Source organism: Eptesicus fuscus, chromosome 1 (genome assembly GCF_027574615.1).
Source record: "Eptesicus fuscus isolate TK198812 chromosome 1, DD_ASM_mEF_20220401, whole genome shotgun sequence".
Classification (NCBI taxonomy): domain Eukaryota; kingdom Metazoa; phylum Chordata; class Mammalia; order Chiroptera; family Vespertilionidae; genus Eptesicus; species Eptesicus fuscus.
Window position 1 is genome coordinate 77,629,891 of NC_072473.1, and position 19,235 is coordinate 77,649,125.

Sequence of the window (19,235 nt, forward strand, 5' to 3'; positions counted from 1 at the left end):
ATGTGTGTGAGTGACAGAGGTGGTGGTAAAGGATGGGAAAGATGGTTCTTCATCTCTGGATTGAGCAAATGGGTGGGTGGTAATGTGAATACAAACCCAATACCCACTAATGTAGAATGAGGAGACCAGTGGCAGGATCCATGGGGGTAAAGCAAGAGTGGCTTTCAGTCCTGGTAGCTGATGGAGGCAGAAACATTGCCAAACTTCCCACTGGAGGATATCAATCCAGCTGTTTCAAGCATCCAGGCTTTCATGGAGTGGTGTGCAGTGACTTCTGAAGGAACAATAACCCCAGACCCCTCCCTCGAGCTTATGATCAGCCTAGCACATACTCTCAACTCACCTCTTCGGCCTGCCTTTCCCTTCATTCCAGGAAATCCTGGGTCTCCAGGTGGCCCAGCCTTGCCTGGAGTCCCCATGAAGCCAGGCTCACCTCTTATGCCTGGCAAAGTCCAAAGGAAAGCAAGTCAGAGCCTGGCATGATGGTGCTGGTTGTGGGGACTAGAGATTAGGCCAGTGATGGGCAACCTTTTGAGCTTGGTGTGTCAAACTTCGCCAAAAAACTGAGCATAACTCAGGTAGTGTGTCACTTTGAGGAAAAAACATTATTTCGCAAATGTTTCATCCTCAGGAGCAGCAAATGTTTCATCCTCGGCATGCGGCCGCCTCAGTGGCCGCGTGTCATCAAAAATGGCTACGCGTGTCAGTGCTGACACGCGTGTCATAGGTTTGCCATCACTGGATTAGGCAGAGATGAGGGTGGGAAGAGTATTATCAGCTGGCCTCTCTTCACAGGGCTATAGGAAGGAGCCATGTCTGACTGTAGAGTGGGAAAGGGCCCAACAGCCAGCGAAGCAAGCAATCATACCTTTCAGTCCTAGCTCTCCAGGGAGGCCAGAGAAACCTGGAATTCCTTGGTCTCCCTTCAGCCCTTTAGGACCAGGAATTCCAGGGAAGCCAGGGTCTCCAGGGTCACCTTGATTCGAAGATGGCCCAGGGGGGCCTGGGGGGCCTGGGAGGCCTGGGCGGCCTAGGAATGAGATAGGAAGAGGGATAAGTAAGGGCAGGTGAGCAGGAAATGACCACTGCTGAAAGCCTTGGGACTGATAGGAAGTCAAAGCCTATCCCCAGGGCAGAGAATGTTCTCTGGCGTCTGTGGGGTTCCAGTGCCCAGACCTTTCCAAACCCTTTTAGCAAAAAGCAGCCTGTTCCAGTCCTCCATGTTCCTGCTAGAGGAGGCAAGTGAGGCTGAGCAGGCCCATGCAATTCAGCCATAGAGATGGGGCTGGACTGTATATGGGACCACCCCAAACTCCAGACAAAAGGTGATGGCCAGTCCTCTTTTGGGCTTTCTGTCTTTACCTCGTTCTCCATCTAGGCCTGGTCGTCCAGGGTCTCCAGGCTGTCCTGCTATGACTGACGGCAAGGAGAGGCCTGGGGCACCAGGGGGACCAGCAGGGCCTTGGGGACCTGGGAAACCTGCAAAGGACAAATAAAAGGAGCTGCATGGACTTTGTGTGCCCAGGAGAGGGCCAGGTTCTCTCAGAGAAAATGAATATTTACACAGAAATTGGGAGACCTTAGGTAGTTGCCAGACGAACAGATGCAGCAGAGGGCTCTTCTCCCTTCATTCTACTTTGGCAGTCAGCAGATGAAGTAGCTGACAGGGCTCAGAGACTCCCCCCTCCCCTCCCAGCAGGTGCTACATTTAATTGGGATAATAAAGCTTTGAAAATTTCTAGCTCCCCAACCTCACTAGTAATGGAAATATTTTAATTTCCCTCAAATCAGGGAATAAAATGCATGACTGCAGCACATGGAATCGATGTTTCCCAAAGTGTTTTTAAATCTACTCTTCCTGTAGCACATTTCATTAAGTTAGCCAGTTATGTCTGATGTTGTTCAGAAAAGCTTATAGATGGAGGCACAGTCCCCAACCAGTCAGAATAGACACCTGCTGGGTCAGAATGGAGGCGCCCAGGGCACTGTGCTTCCTGATGTCTTCTAGAGCTAACTTCTAGAGCTTCTAGGGCAAACCGAAAAACACTTTTGTAGGTAATTCATATTAACTGAATGCTTGCTTACTTGAGCTTAGAGAAGAAATTTCTCTACTAAATCCCTTTCTCCTTTTTTTGGCCAAAGAGAATAGTTATTTATTAGAGTAGATACAGAGTACTTGTTTGCTACATTTTAATATTGCCTTACAAGTTTTCTGTTTGTGAAATGATCTCTATTATAATACGTTCAAAACAAAAAAGTTTAACTGGTGACAGATTTAATATACACACATTGAATATATAGATGGTACTCTTGATGGAAAAACACATCAAAGTCATACATACAAATGTAGAAGTTCACATACATTTAGCATGGAAGAAATGTGCTTATTACTTTGGTGTATTCTAGAAGATATTCAATAAAGAGAAGTAGATTTAAACTGATTGATAAAATATCCTGGTGGTTGAGATTATTTTTTGTTTATGACAAAAAAATTCAAAAATATTAGTTGCATTTTATTTTTTGACAAGCTGACTATATTAATGCCGAATTTCTCATATTTAGGTAAGGAATAGTAAAAGTACACCCATAAAAACTTGTAAAGAAATATAGCAGACTGGTTAATTCAGGTGTTTTTAGTAAGTTCATTAATTAATTGAATGCTGAGGAAATATAGAGAAAGAAAAATAAATTTCAAGAAAAGTCTCCAATTATTACAAGTCTGAAAAAGAAACAAAATAAAAATACAAAGAACAAACAACTAGTTGCATAGCCACATGGCACTACTTTTAATATTGTCAACTGTTTCTTGATAAACCTTTGAAGTTATTTTCATTTTCACAAAAGTAAATATCTGAAAAGGAAGAAATATTTTTTTCCTGAAAAAATTGCTGAAAATGTGCAAAACCAGTAAATGAGACAACATATATAGTAGACTAAGTGTGGGCAGCACACTGATTATAAAAATTCCCATTTCAGTTTTTGGAGCCACCTCCTCTTTTTAACTGTTTCTTCATTTTATAATTATATGAATTTACCATTAAATCTGAAATAAAATACTATTAACCTCAAGGAGTAGAAAAAACAACCACTTATATGAGCATATGAAAACTCAAGATGGCATATTTTCCCAACTCATTCCAGTGTCAGAGCATTAAAAAAGCCTAAATATACAAATTCAGCTTCTAAATATTTAGTACAAATATAAAAATGAATGATGTAATTTGAAGTTATTTATATTATTATAGGTTCCAGGGTTGCTTTAACAAGTTTCCTTAGGGGTAAACCCTCATTTTACATGGATTTCTATGATCAAATTAGAGATAAGTTCCTATGGGTGGGGGAATTATAATATTTGCTTTTAAAACAAATTGTTTTAATTAGATATTGAGAAAAGCAGAAGAAAATTTATAAATAATCTGTAGAAAATAATCCAGATACAATGAACATCTGTTCCAACCCCCCAATTATTTAAGAAAAAGAAGATAGCATTACTTTTCCTTCAAAGATCCCACCAACTTCCCTCCCAATTAGAGGCATTCACTTCTGAATTTTGTGTTCATTGTTCCTTTTTCATCACTGTTTGACCATGCTTATTTGTATCCTAAACAATATTTTGGTTGTTTTTGCTTAGTTATGAACATTTAGCAATGAAATTATACCAAATGCTTTCCTCTGGTACTTACCCTCCCTCACCCCAACATTATGTTACTGAAATGTATCCATCTTGTCATGTGCTAATTGTGATTTTATTACCTCAGATAGCTAAAGGAAATTAATAACTTAATGACCAGGCATTCATAGTCCATATTTGAAAACAGAAAAGGCAATGCCCCTGTGCTTCTATCCAGGTTCCCTCTTCTCTATCTCCTGTGAAAGAAGTCAGACAATCTCCCTATAGGCCCAGACCCTGTTTGAGCCCTCATTTTGGAGAACCTGCTGGCTTTTAGAAAAGAACAGTTGGTCCAGAAAAAAGGAAAAAATAAACAGGAACAGCAGATGCACCAATATAAAATAAAGCAGGAAATGAATTAATCTATGAATGAATATAGATCCTGGAAAACATACGCACATTATACAAACATATACATTATACAAACATGCACATTATACAAACATGCACATTATACAAACATGCACATAACTAAGTAAAATATGGGACCTTGGACCCCAGAACTATGAGGAACAGAACATTTTGCAAATATTTTCCCTCAGTTAACATGTAATGATATAATGGCCAACATTTCTTGAACAATGACTAAATGCCAGATGTTGTGCTAAGTGCTTTTGTATACATTACCTTACTCCTCATTGATTCCTCATCAAACCTCTGCTGTAGATTCTCTTATTATGTTCATTTTATAGAAAAGGAAAACTGGGGGTCCATTTGGAACCAAGAGGCAAGTAACTTCCTTGTTCAAGTTCATATAGCTAGTAAGAGGTAGAGCTGGAATTTTAATTCATCGATGTGACAACAGAGCCCATACTCTTAGCCATTTCCTGTTTTGTACTGAGTGGGATATATATGGGTCTTCAGAACATTCCTAAGGAGAGTACAATAATCAAAATTCACTCTCACTATTTGAGAGGTGAGGAAAGGGAGGCTCAGAATGGAACTTCAGACAGTGTGCGAGTCAGGGGCCGAGATTAGGGCAAAATCTGCTTTTTAGTAAACCCAACAAATCCTAATTGTGTGCCTGTTGAGTGCTTGTCATAGAGAGACATTTATCCTCTTAGTCTTGGACTCCTTCCAGCAGCCACACTGTCTTCCTAGGGCCCTGGGATTGCCATCCACACTGGATATTGAGGAATTTCTGACAAACCACTAAGTGGGCAACCATGTCCCTCAGGACCATTAAATCCAGGCTCTGGGCCAAGTGTGCAAGAGAGACCCTTAGTTTAAATAAGGGAAGGTATCTGGAGGCTAGAGAGCACTCTATCAACTCCTCCCACAAACCACTTCCCAGGATAGCCCTAGGCATGCCTACCTTCTTTTCCTCAGCAGTCTGTTCCACTGGGTTCTGAGATTCCCAGAGATGTGAAGACATGCACAGCTCAACCCTGTGAGCTGCATGGCCCTGACAAAACCCAACCCTGGCTCCCCAACCAGGCCTTAGCTTCTACAAGGCCTGATTTGGGGCCACTTACCTTGGCCACCTTTTTGTCCTTTCATGCCTGGCTTGCCTGAGGATCCAGTGCCAATTCCTGGAGAACCTTTTTCTCCTTTGGGACCAGGCAATCCAGCTGGACCTGGCACACCAGTTATACTAGGTCCTAGGAGGAGAGGAGAACAGAACTCAGTGAGTGAGTGAGTGAGTGTGTGTGTGTGTGTGTGTGTGTGTGTGTGTGTGTGTGTTAGTAGGGGCCTGCCTGAAATAAGAGGAAGGAGAGCTCATTCAAGTAGAGGGACAAACCCTACCCTCTTTCCTCCACATATCAAGGCAGTCCAAATTGGGGACTAGCAAAAAGATCTAGGAGTCCAAGCATATGGGATACACCACAGTCAAGAACTCATGGCCAGCCCCTGCCAGACTTCTATTAGAGCTGATGCTCTCTTTCTTGCCCTTGAGGGTCTTCCTTACCTGGAGTTCCATGGGTACCCTTGGTTCCTGGAAGCCCATTTAGTCCATGTAAACCAAGAATTCCAGGGTAACCTAAGGGGAAAGAATATCAGAAATGGCTTTAGCAACTCTAAATCATGAAGGGCCAGCAAAAGGTCTTGTCCCCAAGGGCATTGCAAAGTCCTCATTTAAAAAGAGTGTGAGAGGGAAAGAGATAGAAACATGGATGAGAGAGAAACATTGATTGGTTGCCTCCTATACGCCTCCTTCTAGGGGTCAAGCCTGCAACCCGGGCATGTGCCCTGACAAGGAATCAAAGTTGCGACCTCCTGGTGCATGGGACAACGCTCAACCAACTCAGCCACACCAGCCAGGCTGCAAAGTCCTCATTTTAAAGGTCATGGTCTTTCTTGAGGCATTGCTTAATGCCCTAAGCAAGACTAGACCACTCTTCACCTATACACTCCACCCTAAGTTTTCCTGACTCTTATTAGAAACCTGTATAGCTTTAAGAACAGGATGATAGATAATTAGGTTTCTTTAAGAAGAATTCAGAGTATCAGTGCCAATACCTTGAATTGCCAACTCCCAGAGACTCACTGCCCAATCTCTAAGTCGGGGAAAGACTTATATGCCATGGCATTGACCTTCCCTGATAATTCTTTTCTCCATGAATTCTATGTTCTTATGTTCCCATTTATACTTGTCCTCCTTTCTTCCTCTTCATCTTACTTTCCCATTATCCCTCACGTGGCCCAGTAAATGGCTCTTCTGAATATGGCTTAACCTGAGCTAGTGTCTCCTAATAAAAAGTAGTTGCTGTCCTTTTTTGAGGGAAGGACACCTTACTCCACTGGCTTCTCCAAAATACACATACCTTTAGTTCCTTTTAGGCCAGGTGGTCCCAAGGGCCCAGGTGACCCTGGGTGGCCTGGAGAACCTGGAAGCCCTGGATTTCCTTTTATGCCTGCAATCCCAGGGAGTCCTAAAAGTGAAACCAAGGCAGAAGTTCAGAATGGGTCATGCCTTGAAGGTAATCCTATTTTTTCTCATAATAAAGTTGTCATGTGGCATGGTACCTGGGGAGCCAGGAAGGCCAACATCTCCAGAAATACCAACTTTCCCATCTTCACCTTTAATTCCAGGAACACCCATGTCACCAACTAGTCCAGATTTTCCTTTAATACCTACAAATCAAGAAAAATGCTGAGTGATCAGGTCAAATTTTGGGCAGTGCGTCCCTCCTTTACAGAGGGAGAAGAGGAAGTTGAAGCCACTTGAACTGTCAAGATGGCTAGATCCAATGAAGAAACTCTGAAAAGGATCATAGCAGCTGTATTCACATTTGAAAAATGATGCCCAATTGAAAAGTAAGTAAACTTGTTCTGAGTGCCCCCAGAAGTAAGATCAACAGGTGGAAATGTTCGAGAAGCAGTTTAGATAACTATAAACTAAAGGGGTGGATACCATTATTCCACAGATCTTAGACTTATCCCATATAAGGCTACAAATCCTGAAAAAAGAGTAGGCTGGCCGAAACCGGTTTGGCTCAGTGGATAGAGCGACGGCCTGCGGACTGAAGGGTCCCAGGTTCGATTCCGGTCAAGGGCATGTACCTTGGTTGCGGGCACATCCCCAGTGAGGGGTGTGCAGGAGGCAGCTGATCGATGTTTCTCTCTCATCGATGTTTCTGACTCTCTATCCCTCTCCCTTCCTCTCTGTGAAAAAATCAATAAAATATATTTTTTAAAAAAAGAGTAGGCTGGTTTGCTTGGGGAAAACTGTGTGCTGCCTTTGAGTGGACCTATGTCAGGTAGGAATTTTTCTGCACTGGATCGAAGTTGTAGAACTTGGGGTTGACCTCCAAAATTCCTTTCACTCCTAAGTTTTTAGGAGTCTGTGAGACACGTGAGACAAAAACACAGCAACCTTACCTTTCGAGCCGGGTTTCCCAGGTTGTCCCTTAGGTCCTGGGCTACCAGGTAGTCCAAGTGTCTGGCCTTGATCTCCTGGAGATATCAAAACATTGGTCAAATGTTCAGGAGAAGTTATAGCTCATTTTGTCAAAAGGAGATCTTTTTAAGGCAAAAATCTTTCCAGATTCAGTATAGTCAGAAGAGCTCCTTAACAAAATTACCCATTGGGTTAAAAGTGACCAATAATCAACAAAGGGCTGAGATGCTACCAGGCTGTTGGCATGAAATGATGCTACACACAGCATATATCCATTGGAAAATACATCACAAGACCCAGTTTGGGCAGAGAAGATAATGGAAAGGGCCCTAAAACATCACCAAAATGGAACAGTGGTGACAGCAAGAATGGGAATTTTCCTGCTCAGTGGCTTGGGTTCAGTAGGGAAAGAGACACTTTAGAGCCTAGGTTCCCCTCTGTTGCTGAGTCTGGAAGGCAGGAGGGTTGAACACACTGTTTGTCACATGTCTTTGAGGAACAAAGACTGAAAAGGGGGGGTTGGCCAAAGAGGAAATGTAAATCAACTCACTTTCTCCTAAACACAGAATCTTACCCCTCCCCCAACCAAGAGAGCCCCAGGACTACTAGAAATTCACCTTGCTCTGGAATAGAAACACATTAAAAGAGAAAGTACTTCTTACCTTTTGAACCTGGGAGGCCAGATACTCCTGGGAGCCCAGGAGCTCCACTGAGACCCTGCAAACCCTTCAAAGCAATATGGGGGTCATTATTTTTGCCCATAACTCAGGGCCTTCCATTCTTACACCCACTCCCCTCCCAGAGCCACTGCCAGAGGTGTCTATCATGTACTCTGTGGCAGGAGTGGACTGGTGGAAGAGGGGTGTGACATCCTGCAGAGGGGAAGATGATGAGCAATGGATTGAAATTCATCCTTGGGGTATTTTTTAGGGGAGGGATTTGATCTGTGATTAATCCGGGTCTTATCATTCATAACTTCCTAATGCCTATTAAAGTTGGAATCTTGGCAAATCAAGGTGTTCTAGCAAGTCTCTTAGAAAATACAGAACGTGACAGTCAGGCCTGGCACTAGGTGTGCTATGCAGACAGTTGGCTACCACTGCCCATGACAAACCTCTGGAGCCATTATGCACAAGAAAAAGTATTGCTTCACTATGCAAGGCTAGCCATGTGCCACAGGTTCATCAGGGAACATAACGTTTTTCTGTCACCAGGTAACAAGCTGTATGTGTGTAGGTTCACAGGAAAAACTGCTTCATTAGCTAATGTCCAACACACTCTCTGAATCTGGGAAGTGGCATGTCAGCTGTCACCAATACTATTCTCCTGGTATCTGGTATGGTTTTGATTCATTTTGAGATGTACCCAGTAAAGAAATGTGCTACCTAGTGCTTTGGGTGGAGTATGAGTTCTGTACTGTATCACTGTGGTCACCAAACTACTGCTTAGGACATACCCTCCATTTGCCTGGCTTTTTCCTGCACATTGCATGTCTACTAATTCTAGCCTTTGCTTATGCTCTGACTCCTCCCAGAATGCTTTCCACTTTGATTCCATCCCTCCCAGTGTGTGAGTAGTCAGGACCACCCAGTTGAGAACTATTTGTTTTGAAATTGCAAGGACTTTGCCTGCATGGAGCATGGATGTTCTGTGATTCAGTTCATTTAGTGACTAAATTTTAGTCCCTTCAATACTACTACTATTATTGCTACTATCTATTCATAGTCTGTCATGCACCCCAGATGCAATGCTAAGTGCTTTACATGTACCATCTCACTTGATCTTCACTTCTTTCTGAAGGAGGTATGATTATTCCCATTTCTTACAGATGAGAAAAGTGAGGCTTGGGCAAGTTAAGCAATATGCATAAAATCACAGAGCTAATGAATGATAGAACTAAGATTTAAACCCAAGTCTCATTGTTAAGCCTACTCTACCACTCTGCCTTTTAAGAACCCAAAGAAACTGGATTTGATTATTTGCCAGTTGTTGTCTCTTGTGGAGGCAACAAAGACCTTTCTGAAGTCAAAACATCATGAAGTCTGTACCGAATTCTTATGATATACCAAACTCAATGGATGCGGGCAGTGGGGTGCAGACTAAAAAGCATGTGAGGCAGTTCTTGTTCTCAAGTCCCAACAATCTCACATAAAATCAAACCCACACAGGGCCAATAAGTAATGAAAAGGATAGTGTGCCAGCATTGTCGAAGCCCAGGGACTTCTGGAGGAGCGGGCACTTGGGATGGAGCCTGAAGGATGGGCAGGTATTAGGCAATTGAAGAGGAGGAAGTCAGCCATGTGGGGGAGATAGCATGAACAAAGGCCCAAAGGAGAGGGTGTTCAGGAAAGGATGGAAGACCTATGAAACTCAAAGAGAGGGCTTTGTCTAGGGTGACCTGGGAAAGGGGTCAGGATCAAAATGGTAGGCAAAGGAGACAGATCCTCTTGCTGTAGAGGACCTTTCCAGGTGGTGAGACAAAAATCTGTGCACACATACACTTTCTCCTGGCATTCCTGGGAAGCCCGAGATTCCAGGTAAGCCTTTCTGGCCAGGTAATCCCCGCAGTCCTGTGGAGCCAGGGGAGCCTGGTTTCCCAATAAGTCCTTTGATGGTATTGGGGAATCCAGGAGCTCCAGGCAAACCTGGTGGCCCATGGAGACCAGCCTTTCCTTTCTCACCTGGGAAAAAAGCAAATGGCTTTGAATGAGACTCTGGGCAAGAGAAAGGTGCAGGTGCCTTGGGTTGCAGACAGGCAAAGTACAGCTTGGGGACAGTTAGCATGGAGGTAGAGGTGGGGGTGGGGTGGTGTCTTCAGCCTTATGAAGCACCAGTAAGGTCCAGCCCTGCTCCAGTACTGGGAAAGCTATTCAGTGCCCATGTCCTACCATCTGCAAGGCTCCTCCAGGGGTACAACAGTCTGTGGTTCAAAAACTCAGTTAAACAGTGACAGTGAAAATTGGCAGTCTCAAAGTCCAGGTGCCCCTCAGGCTCATGGAAGGTATCCTCTTAGGATCCCCTGCCAGCACCCACACTGACACTCTGGGGAGTCTTGTAGTGCAGGGCCTTTTCTCAGTAAGGATTTGAGTTTGATTCTAAAACCTTCCCGAGGCATTTCTCCTGCCCAATCCCTGCCCCAGCACCTCTGGGTCCAGAAAATCCATCCAATCCAGCTGAGCCCCGAGAGCCTTTGTCTCCTTTGAATTGGAGGTTCAGCATTGGAGGTCTTAGACTGGGAATTCCAACTGGCCCCGGATCGCCTCTGTCTCCTGCAGGGATGGAGATCATGAGATCCTCACGAGAGGAAGCTCAGACAAGGGGTTAGGCATGAGCTGACTTTTCATATCAGCTCTTCCCTCCACCAAACCCAAGCACCCTTTCTGGGCCCTTCCAGCTTCTTTGTGCCCCTGTTTTCCCAACTTTGCATTTATGTGCATGCTCTATCCTTTCATAAGCCCAAGCTCCACAAGCAACTTTAGACTGTACTCAAAACCATCTTCTGTTGAGCATCTGGGAATGTATGACAAGGCCTCTAACATGCAGTGGTAACAGAAGAAATTAGGTCTTTTGGTTTAAAAGGATTTAATTCAGAAGCCTTAAATCTTATTATCTAATATAGGATTAGTACAAGCCACATGGATGACAAAGTTGACAAACAAAATGTACCTTGGGAAGCATGAATGGCAATTCCAGAATTCAATTCCCCTTCTCACCTTTTTCACCAGGGCTACCAGCCCTTCCAGATGGTCCCATTTTTCCAGCCAACCCAGGCATTCCCTTTAATCCACTCGCACCAGAAATCCCGGGGAGACCTGGCATCCCTGGAAAACCTATCAGTCCAACAGACCCCTTCTCACCTGTTAAGAAACAAGAACTTCTATTATTATCCCTATTTTAGTGCATACAAGGAAATGGAAGCTCAGAGAGGTTAACTAACTTACCCAAAGTCACACAGCTAGAAAGTTGAAGAAAAGATTCAAACCCAGGTTTCTTTAACTTCAAAGCTTCAATTCTTAGTCATTACACATTATACCATTTCCCTGAATAGGGACATGACACTAAGCAACAAAATGGAAAGACGAGGTAGACACCTGTTTTATGATTTGTCAAAATAAAGCTCATGTGTGGCACACACACAAAAAAGCCCAGGGCCAGGAGGCAGGAAGATTAGCTCTAGTCTGGCACTGTTACTAATCAGTTGCGTGACATTAGACCACTCACTTCCCCCTGTATAAAATGGAAATGCCTCTCACCCAACCTCTGGTGTCTAGCAGGATATGAGAACAGAAAATGAAAACTACCAGGCTCTGTGGTAGGGGTGATCCTACCACAGATGAGTAAACAATGAGTAAACCCAATGTGGCTACGACTGTCTTGGGCTTTGCTGACACCATGCTATTCAGGCCAGTGTCCCACCCAGCAGGCAGTGAGTGTGACTCTTAGCACTGGCCTTGTCCAACTATCTTGTCACTAAAAGCCCCGCCCACCTCCCTCCTCATCCCCCTTTCCTAGGCAGAGGGGAAGGGCAATCTGGGCAGCATGGATGCTCCTTTGTGGCACCCACTAATGCCTTTCTGATCACTTCACTTACCCTTCCAACCTGGCAGGCCTGGCAGTCCAGTATCCCCTGGCAACCCTGAGTTCCCCAGGAAGCCAATTAACCCTGTAGATCCAGGAAGGCCTTTCATCCCAGGCAGACCTCTCTTTCCAGTTGATGCAGGGGGACCTGTTTCACCTTTTGGACCTTTCTTTCCAGGATGTCCTGAATCACACAGGGGAGAACACAGGACAGCTGTGAAGTAAGACTCTGTTCAGATCTGGACCACTGCCTATTCTCATGGCTTCTGATTATTTTTAGTAAATGGCCCTTTAAGAATGGATTATGTAGGCTGCTAACAGGCAGAGGTCTTAGTTGGCCAAAACATTAGCACCTACCACCCAGAGTGTCACACCAATGGCTATTAGTTCCAGCATGGCACTGTAGCTGGCAGGGCACACAAACCCCTTTTGATTATAACTTCTTCACCCTTTATGAATGTGGTTTAAACTTTAGTCTCTGAATGGAGCTCTCTAAAGCCAGGGTGGCAAATGGACTCTAATTTCCTAGAACTTCCAGTCTGAACCACTCCACAATGGCTGTTTCCTGAGCCAATCGGTGAAGTAGAGGTTAAAGCTGATCCATTGTGTTAGCCTCCCAGGGAGCCATGGATTCAGGGATGCCCTTTTAATCCCTCATGCAAGCAGTTAAATCAACCAGTTACTTGGCATTAAGGTTGAAAGACCTCCTAGTGCCAAGTACTGTAGAAAACCCCAAGGCCCATTTGGTCTCCTAGGTATTCTGAGACTTCTTTCAACATGCATTATGTTGACCAATGGAATTAACCTCCTGAGCCTCTGCCAAAGTGGAATGTTCAGGTACAAAGCAAGGAAATTAAAAAACCAAAGGATTAAACCAGTGTTTACAGAGGTATTTGGACCTCTGAGGACCTAAATGAATGGCTGACTTGGCTTTCTATGGATTGAAAAGCATCAAGTCGCTGAAAGCCCTAAGATTCTAATGAGAGGCTGTGAAGGGGATTCCACAACAAGAGAAGGAAATTCAATGGGGTTCAATCCCACAGCATGAGTTCAGGGACCCCCTGGCTTTGCCAGGTTATAGTGTATACTAAGATAATTCCTTGAGTACAAAGCAAAGTTGATGGGGATGTTAGTCTGTGAGCCTAAGTGTCATTTTCTCACCCGGACAACCTATGTGAAGACCCCAGAAACCAGGATAAAAAGCATATTAGTGGTGCTGTAATTCGACTTCACTTGGACAGGAGTAAGGAGGATGATCTAGTCACTGAGGTAGGGTAGGGAGGGTGGTGCAAGAAGAAAACAAGCTGCAAACACTAGGCTGGAACCAGCAGTGTCAGACCTTACTGCCCAGTGAAAGACACTGTGGTCATGGTCTTCAGGTACATGCTCCCCTGAGAGGGAGGCATGCAGTCACACTATGCTTGAGCTTCTCCCCCAACCCAATGACTCCACAGGGCCCCAGTGAAGGCAGTGGAGATGGCTAGACACCTCTTCACAGCAAGGGGAAGGCAGGAGGGAGACTGAAGCATGATAAGAGAGTGGGAGGTCATGGGGAGAGCCAGGGTGGGATTTGTGGCAATATTTTGGAACCTAAACTGCAGAAATCTGTTCTGCTTGGCATTTGAGGGCAACTTGAGATTTGAAACTTGAGAGGTTAGGAAAGTGGTCTCCTTCTCAACTCTGTCCATGTCACACTGCTGCTATTGACCTTCAGGGCACCAGGAGCCAGGGCCTAGCTTAAGTCTGGCAAGCTGGGTCTTTATCTCCAAAGGACCTACCTGAAGTGCCTGGAAAGCCTGGTACTCCTGGTAGCCCAGGTTTGCCCATGATGCTGGGTAAACCAACAGTCCCGGGGATACCTGGCTGTCCCACGTGGCCTGGTGTTCCAGGGCTGCCCTGCTCACCTTTGGGACCTAGCGAGCCCGACTTTCCAGACACACCTAATGAAAGGAAGGGGTAGATGAGCATAGACTGTTTCAATGATGGCAGGGCCACGTTACCAAACCAACTGCCAGTGGAATAGCTGGTCCCAGATGTATCCCAGGTGCCACTGTAGTCTCAACTCCAGCATTATTGCTATTCCCAGCAGTTAATAAAAGGCTTTGCAAGAGACCTGACTATTGATTATGGTTACTTCTGGAATTACTAAGACAGGAGAATAAATTCAGGCAATTTAATAAAAACATTCCCCAAAGAGAGGGACAGAATAAAGTGACTTTTCATTTTAATCCCCTCATTAACCCATCGCCCCAGATTCATGCAAATGTTCATGCAAGTATACTGGTTACAGAAAGGCTTTCTGTTAATTGTTAAATAAGTGAGGCAATAAGAGTCACCCTTGGGTCCTGGAAGGCCAGAGTCTCCAGGAAATCCTCTGTCCCCTGGCAATCCCTGTAGGCCTTGCTCTCCCGGAACACCAATTTCAGCACCAAAGATGTCACCAGGGACTCCCTTGGAACCTGGTAAACCTGGAATGCCAACTTTGCCAGGCAAGCCATCTTTTCCAGGGAGCCCAGGAAACCCAGGCAAGCCCTTATTCCCACGAGGTCCAGGAAATCCTAAATGTAAAGAGGCAAAAATAAAAGGCCATGGAGATTTAGAAGCTATAGATCTGGGTAGAGGTATCTGAAACAGATTTTTTCTACTATGAAAGCGAATATATCAATAGTGTGTGTCATGAATCTAAAAAAACACACAAAGCCAACAAATAAATCAAGTTAAAACAGACAAAAACCCCCAAGCTTATAGATACAGAGATCAGATTGGTGGTTGCCAGAAACATGGAGTAAGGGATATGGGAAATGGGTGAAGGGGGTCAAACGGTACAAACTTCCAGTTATAAAATAAGTCATGAGGATGTAATGGATAGCATGGTGACAATCGTTAATAATACTGTATTGCATGTTTGAAAGTTGTTTAGAGTAAATATTAAAGGTTTCATCACAAAAACAAAAAATATGTAATATGTATGGTGAAGGATAGTAACTAGACTTATTATGGTGATCATTTCACAACATATACAAATATTGAATTATTACATTATACACTTGAAATTAATATAATGCTATATGTCAATTATACCTTAACTAGAGGCCCGGTGCACTAAATTCGTGCACTGGAGGGGGTGTCCCTCAGCCCGGCCTGCACCCTCTCCAATCCGGGACCCCTCAGGGTATGTCTGACTGCTGGACCACAGGGATCAGGCCTAAACCAGCAGTTGGATATGCCTCTCTCAATCCAGGACTGCTAGCTCCTAACTGCTCACCTGCCTGCCTGCCTGATCACTCCTAACCACCTCTGCCTCAGCCCTGCACCTGGGACCCAGGCTTCCCTCTTCCTGCCAGCTGCAGGAACCCAGGATCCAGGCTTTCCTCCCTCTGGCCAGCTGCAGGCACCCGAGACCCGGACTGGCTTCGCCCAGGACCGAGGGCAGGTGGCTTCTCCCGGGCAGCAGCTGCTAGTGCCTGGGACCATGGGCGCGCAGCTTCTCCCAGGCCCAGCTTTGTCAGGAAGGACAACCGGAAGACATCCAGTCTAATGAGCATATTACCTTTTTATTAGTATCCTAATATATAAAAAGCCAGGGGCTGTCACGACCGAAACAACCAGACGGATGACTGAACAGAGGCTGTGTGGGGCAACAAGGCTGGCAGGGGGTTAGTGAGGAATGACCAAACGACTGAACAGTAGGCTGTGTGGGGCAATCAGTCTGTCAGGGGGGTTAGTGAGGGATGACCAAATGACTGAACAGCAGGCTGCATGGGGTGACCAGGCCGGCAGGGGGTCAGTTGGGGGTGACCAGGCCATCAGGGGGGCAGTTGGGGGTGACCAGGTAAGCAGGGGGGCAGTTGAGGGTGACCAGGCTGGCGGGGGGGGCAATAAGGGGCAACCAGGCCAGCAGGGGGTCAGTTAGGGGTGACCAGGCTGGCAGGGGGGCAGTTAGGGGTGGTCAGGCAGGCAGGCAGGTGAGCAGTTAGGAGCCAGCGGTCCCGGATTGTGAGAGGTATGTCCGACTGCCAGTTTAGGCCCAATCCCTGGGATCAGGCCTAAACTGGCAGTCGGACATCCCCTGAGGGGCCCTGGATTGGAGAGGGTGCAGGCTGGGCTGAGGGGACCCCCCCATGCATGAATTTTGTGCACCAGGCCTCTAGTAGATAATAAAAAAGAGACATATTTAAAAATAATAATAGTGTGTCTCATATTTCTCTTGAAGATCAGGAGTCTCTGGTCTTGGGAGGACTTGCCTAGAGACAGGGACTGCACCATATGACCTCGAGGAGGTTCTAACTCATTGAGGCCAGGCCTTGGGCAAAACCCAGAAACTCTGGGGCTCCTACAGTAGCTGAAGTGACGGGTTACATCCATGACCTCATGTCAAAGGCCCAGTCTCTACTGGAGTTGTCAAACTCTTGCTGTCATGCTTCCCTCTTTTCTGGGTCATGGAAGGAACTGAGGTACCAATAAAACTCAGGGCACATAGCCCAAGATGATCTCTGTAGAACAGAAATGGGTCTTAAACCAAGTCCCCTGGGACAGAGTTACTTGGTAAAACTCAGATTACTGGGCCCACCTCAGAACTTCTGATCAGTAGCTTTGCCAAGGGGCCAAGAATCTGTAATAGTAACAAGTTTCCAGGTGATGCTGATGCTTCTGGCCCAGGTTTGAGAACCACTGGTGCAGTATAGAACAATGACACTCAGTTTTAAATATCAGGGTGTGAGTGGAGGGATAGAAATGGAAAACTTCCCTCTGACTCATTTGAATCTCTCTGACCTTTAAGGAGTTGATCCAGGAAACTGCCATAGGTCTGGTAGCCAGATAAACTGATAGAGTCCTAGCTCTGTCACTAGTGGCTTTGTAATCACAGGCAATTCACTTTTCACTTGTTCCCCAGTTTCCTCATCTGAAAGTGAAGGGATTGTCCTAGCTGATCTCAAATGGCCCTTATTGCCCTCATATGCTGTCATGTTGCAGCTATAACCTAACTTCCTGCAACTGGTAGATGGCTACTATACCAGAGCACAAACCTAACTTCCTGCAACTGGTAGATGGCTATTACAATCCAAATGCACACACTCACACAAAAGGAGAAGCAGGGAGGAGAAGCTTCTTTCCTTACCTGGCAATTCAGGGAGGTGAAGTGATCCTGGATTTCCGGACTCTCCTTTATTTCCATGCAGTCCCGGCTGGCCTGGAGTCCCAGGGAGGCCAGGGGCCCCTTTAGGGCCTGAAAACCCAAATGGTGAGGGGAAAGGTGAGTTAGTGTGGATAGGTAGGATTTGTGGTGTTCAGTCAAGAATCCTAAAATCTTGGAGGGCATCTCTTTTATATATTTTTTAATTGAATTTTAGAGAGAGAAGAAGGGAGAGGGATAGAAACATTGATGAGAGACTCTCCAGCAGCCATTCTATTTTCTCAATCTTCAAGGCTGCCCTCTCAGGAGAAATGTGGACCCCCAAATGCTACCGGGCCACACTCTGCTTCCTTTGGCTCATGACCCTGACAAGTGTGCTCATGGCTTTCTCTGGTCTCATTCCATACCTGGGAATCCGGGAGCTCCTGGGAATCCTGATGGGCCATATGGCCCAGGAATAATACAAGGCAAGGTGATACCTGTAAATGGTAACAGGTAAACATTTGGTGATCCCAATGAGTCAGGAATGATTTTCCCCCAGAATGCTCCTTTAGTTCCATTCCATCAAATGGGACAATCAAGTTCTTCCCACCCAGAAGCTGGAGGCCATGCAGAAGAATTCTGACATCAGAAGCTCTTGGGAGTTACCCCTAATGCAATTGCTTTCAGATAAGAATGCCCCTAGTGTCCAGGTGCCAGGATGTCACTTCCAAAACATCAGTGTCCAGTGCCAGGCAGTCATCTCTGTAGCAGATGTTACCTATAAAGATTTCTTAGCAGTGGCCTGTGCAAGAACAGCAACAAATGGAAATGGCCTGCTCACCCTGCCCTCAGATGGAGCCTCTCCCTAAGATGGAAGCTTGGGGTTAATCCTAAGTGTCCATTATGCCCATATTACAAGGGTTTGAAGCCAAGACCCTCAAGTTCACATGTCTTCCCAATTTTTGGAATGAGTTCTTTTGACACACCTCATTTGGAATCTGTTGAAGTCTATTGACTGTCCTTGGTGAGATATACCTATAGATTTGTACCAGGCAAACACTGAAGGCCATTCTCTTGCCCACAACAGACAAACACTGACCCTTCCCTCAGCTCCTTATTTAAAACCGCCAACTCTGCCACAGAGGGAGAAGGGGCAGTCAATATTAATATTCAAGACATTAAAATTGGCATGCATAACCCTTCTCCTAGCAAATTTTCATTGCTCATTCATAATGCAAATATAAAGAGTCTATAAGATCACGGAGGGGAGGTTCAATAAAATATTGGTGAACAAATTAAGTGTTGGTTCCCTCAAGTTCCATTTACAAACAATTGCTATGCTAATTAAAATTAGTCTTGCCTATTCATTAAAAGAATCCCTCAAGGTCTGCTTTAAGCCATGGAGCCAACAGTTCTAATAAACTTCTACATCTTTTGCCTGTACTTAAAATCAGTCTTAAACTTCATTTCTTAAAAGACATGTATATAGCTCTAACCGGTTTGGCTCAGTGGCTAGAGCGTTGGCCTGCAGACTCAAGGGTTCCAGGTTCGATTCCGGGCAAGGGCATGTACCTTGGTTGCAGTTAATTGAATTTTAGAGAGAGAAGAAGGGAGAGGGATAGAAACATTGCAGGAGGCAGCTGATTGATGTTTCTCTCTCATCAGTGTTTCTAACTCTCTCTCCCTCTCCCTTCCTCTTGGTAAAAAAATCAATAAAATATATATATATATATATATATATATATAAAAGACATATATACAACCTATGATTCAGACTGCTTCCTCAACTGGCTGGCATTTCCCCTCCAATCCCACTTCTATTTTCTACTATGAAGACTTGATGGCATTTTTAGCCTACTTGTTCTATTCCTAAATCAAAATTGAAAATTAAACAATATAATGTATTGGCTTAAGATGTGAGCTCTGAAGCCAGACAGACCTGTTTGTATCCTAGTTGTGCTACTAACTAGTTGTATGGGCAAGATACTTAACCTCTCTAAGCATCATGTGAATGAGAGCTACTTGTCTCA

At 45.0% G+C, this 19,235-nt stretch overlaps 1 protein-coding gene across 1 annotated transcript in view; it reads right to left on the reverse strand.

Annotated features, from left to right (window-relative positions):
• Nucleotides 1-19,235, reverse strand: part of COL4A6 (collagen type IV alpha 6 chain) — a 464,282-nt gene that overhangs the window by 9,109 nt on the left and 435,938 nt on the right. Inside the window, exons 25-41 of the mRNA XM_054723173.1 lie at nt 17,631-17,702; nt 17,209-17,316; nt 14,426-14,647; nt 13,868-14,029; nt 12,103-12,273; nt 11,225-11,368; nt 10,655-10,780; nt 10,011-10,192; nt 8,174-8,237; nt 7,493-7,567; nt 6,638-6,745; nt 6,436-6,543; nt 5,580-5,651; nt 5,146-5,271; nt 1,363-1,479; nt 869-1,030; nt 344-442 (exon numbers count right to left, since the gene is read on the reverse strand). Of these exons, the coding sequence (XP_054579148.1) occupies nt 344-442; nt 869-1,030; nt 1,363-1,479; nt 5,146-5,271; nt 5,580-5,651; nt 6,436-6,543; nt 6,638-6,745; nt 7,493-7,567; nt 8,174-8,237; nt 10,011-10,192; nt 10,655-10,780; nt 11,225-11,368; nt 12,103-12,273; nt 13,868-14,029; nt 14,426-14,647; nt 17,209-17,316; nt 17,631-17,702 (2,118 nt within the window). The remainder of the gene's footprint in view (nt 1-343; nt 443-868; nt 1,031-1,362; nt 1,480-5,145; nt 5,272-5,579; nt 5,652-6,435; nt 6,544-6,637; nt 6,746-7,492; nt 7,568-8,173; nt 8,238-10,010; nt 10,193-10,654; nt 10,781-11,224; nt 11,369-12,102; nt 12,274-13,867; nt 14,030-14,425; nt 14,648-17,208; nt 17,317-17,630; nt 17,703-19,235) is intronic.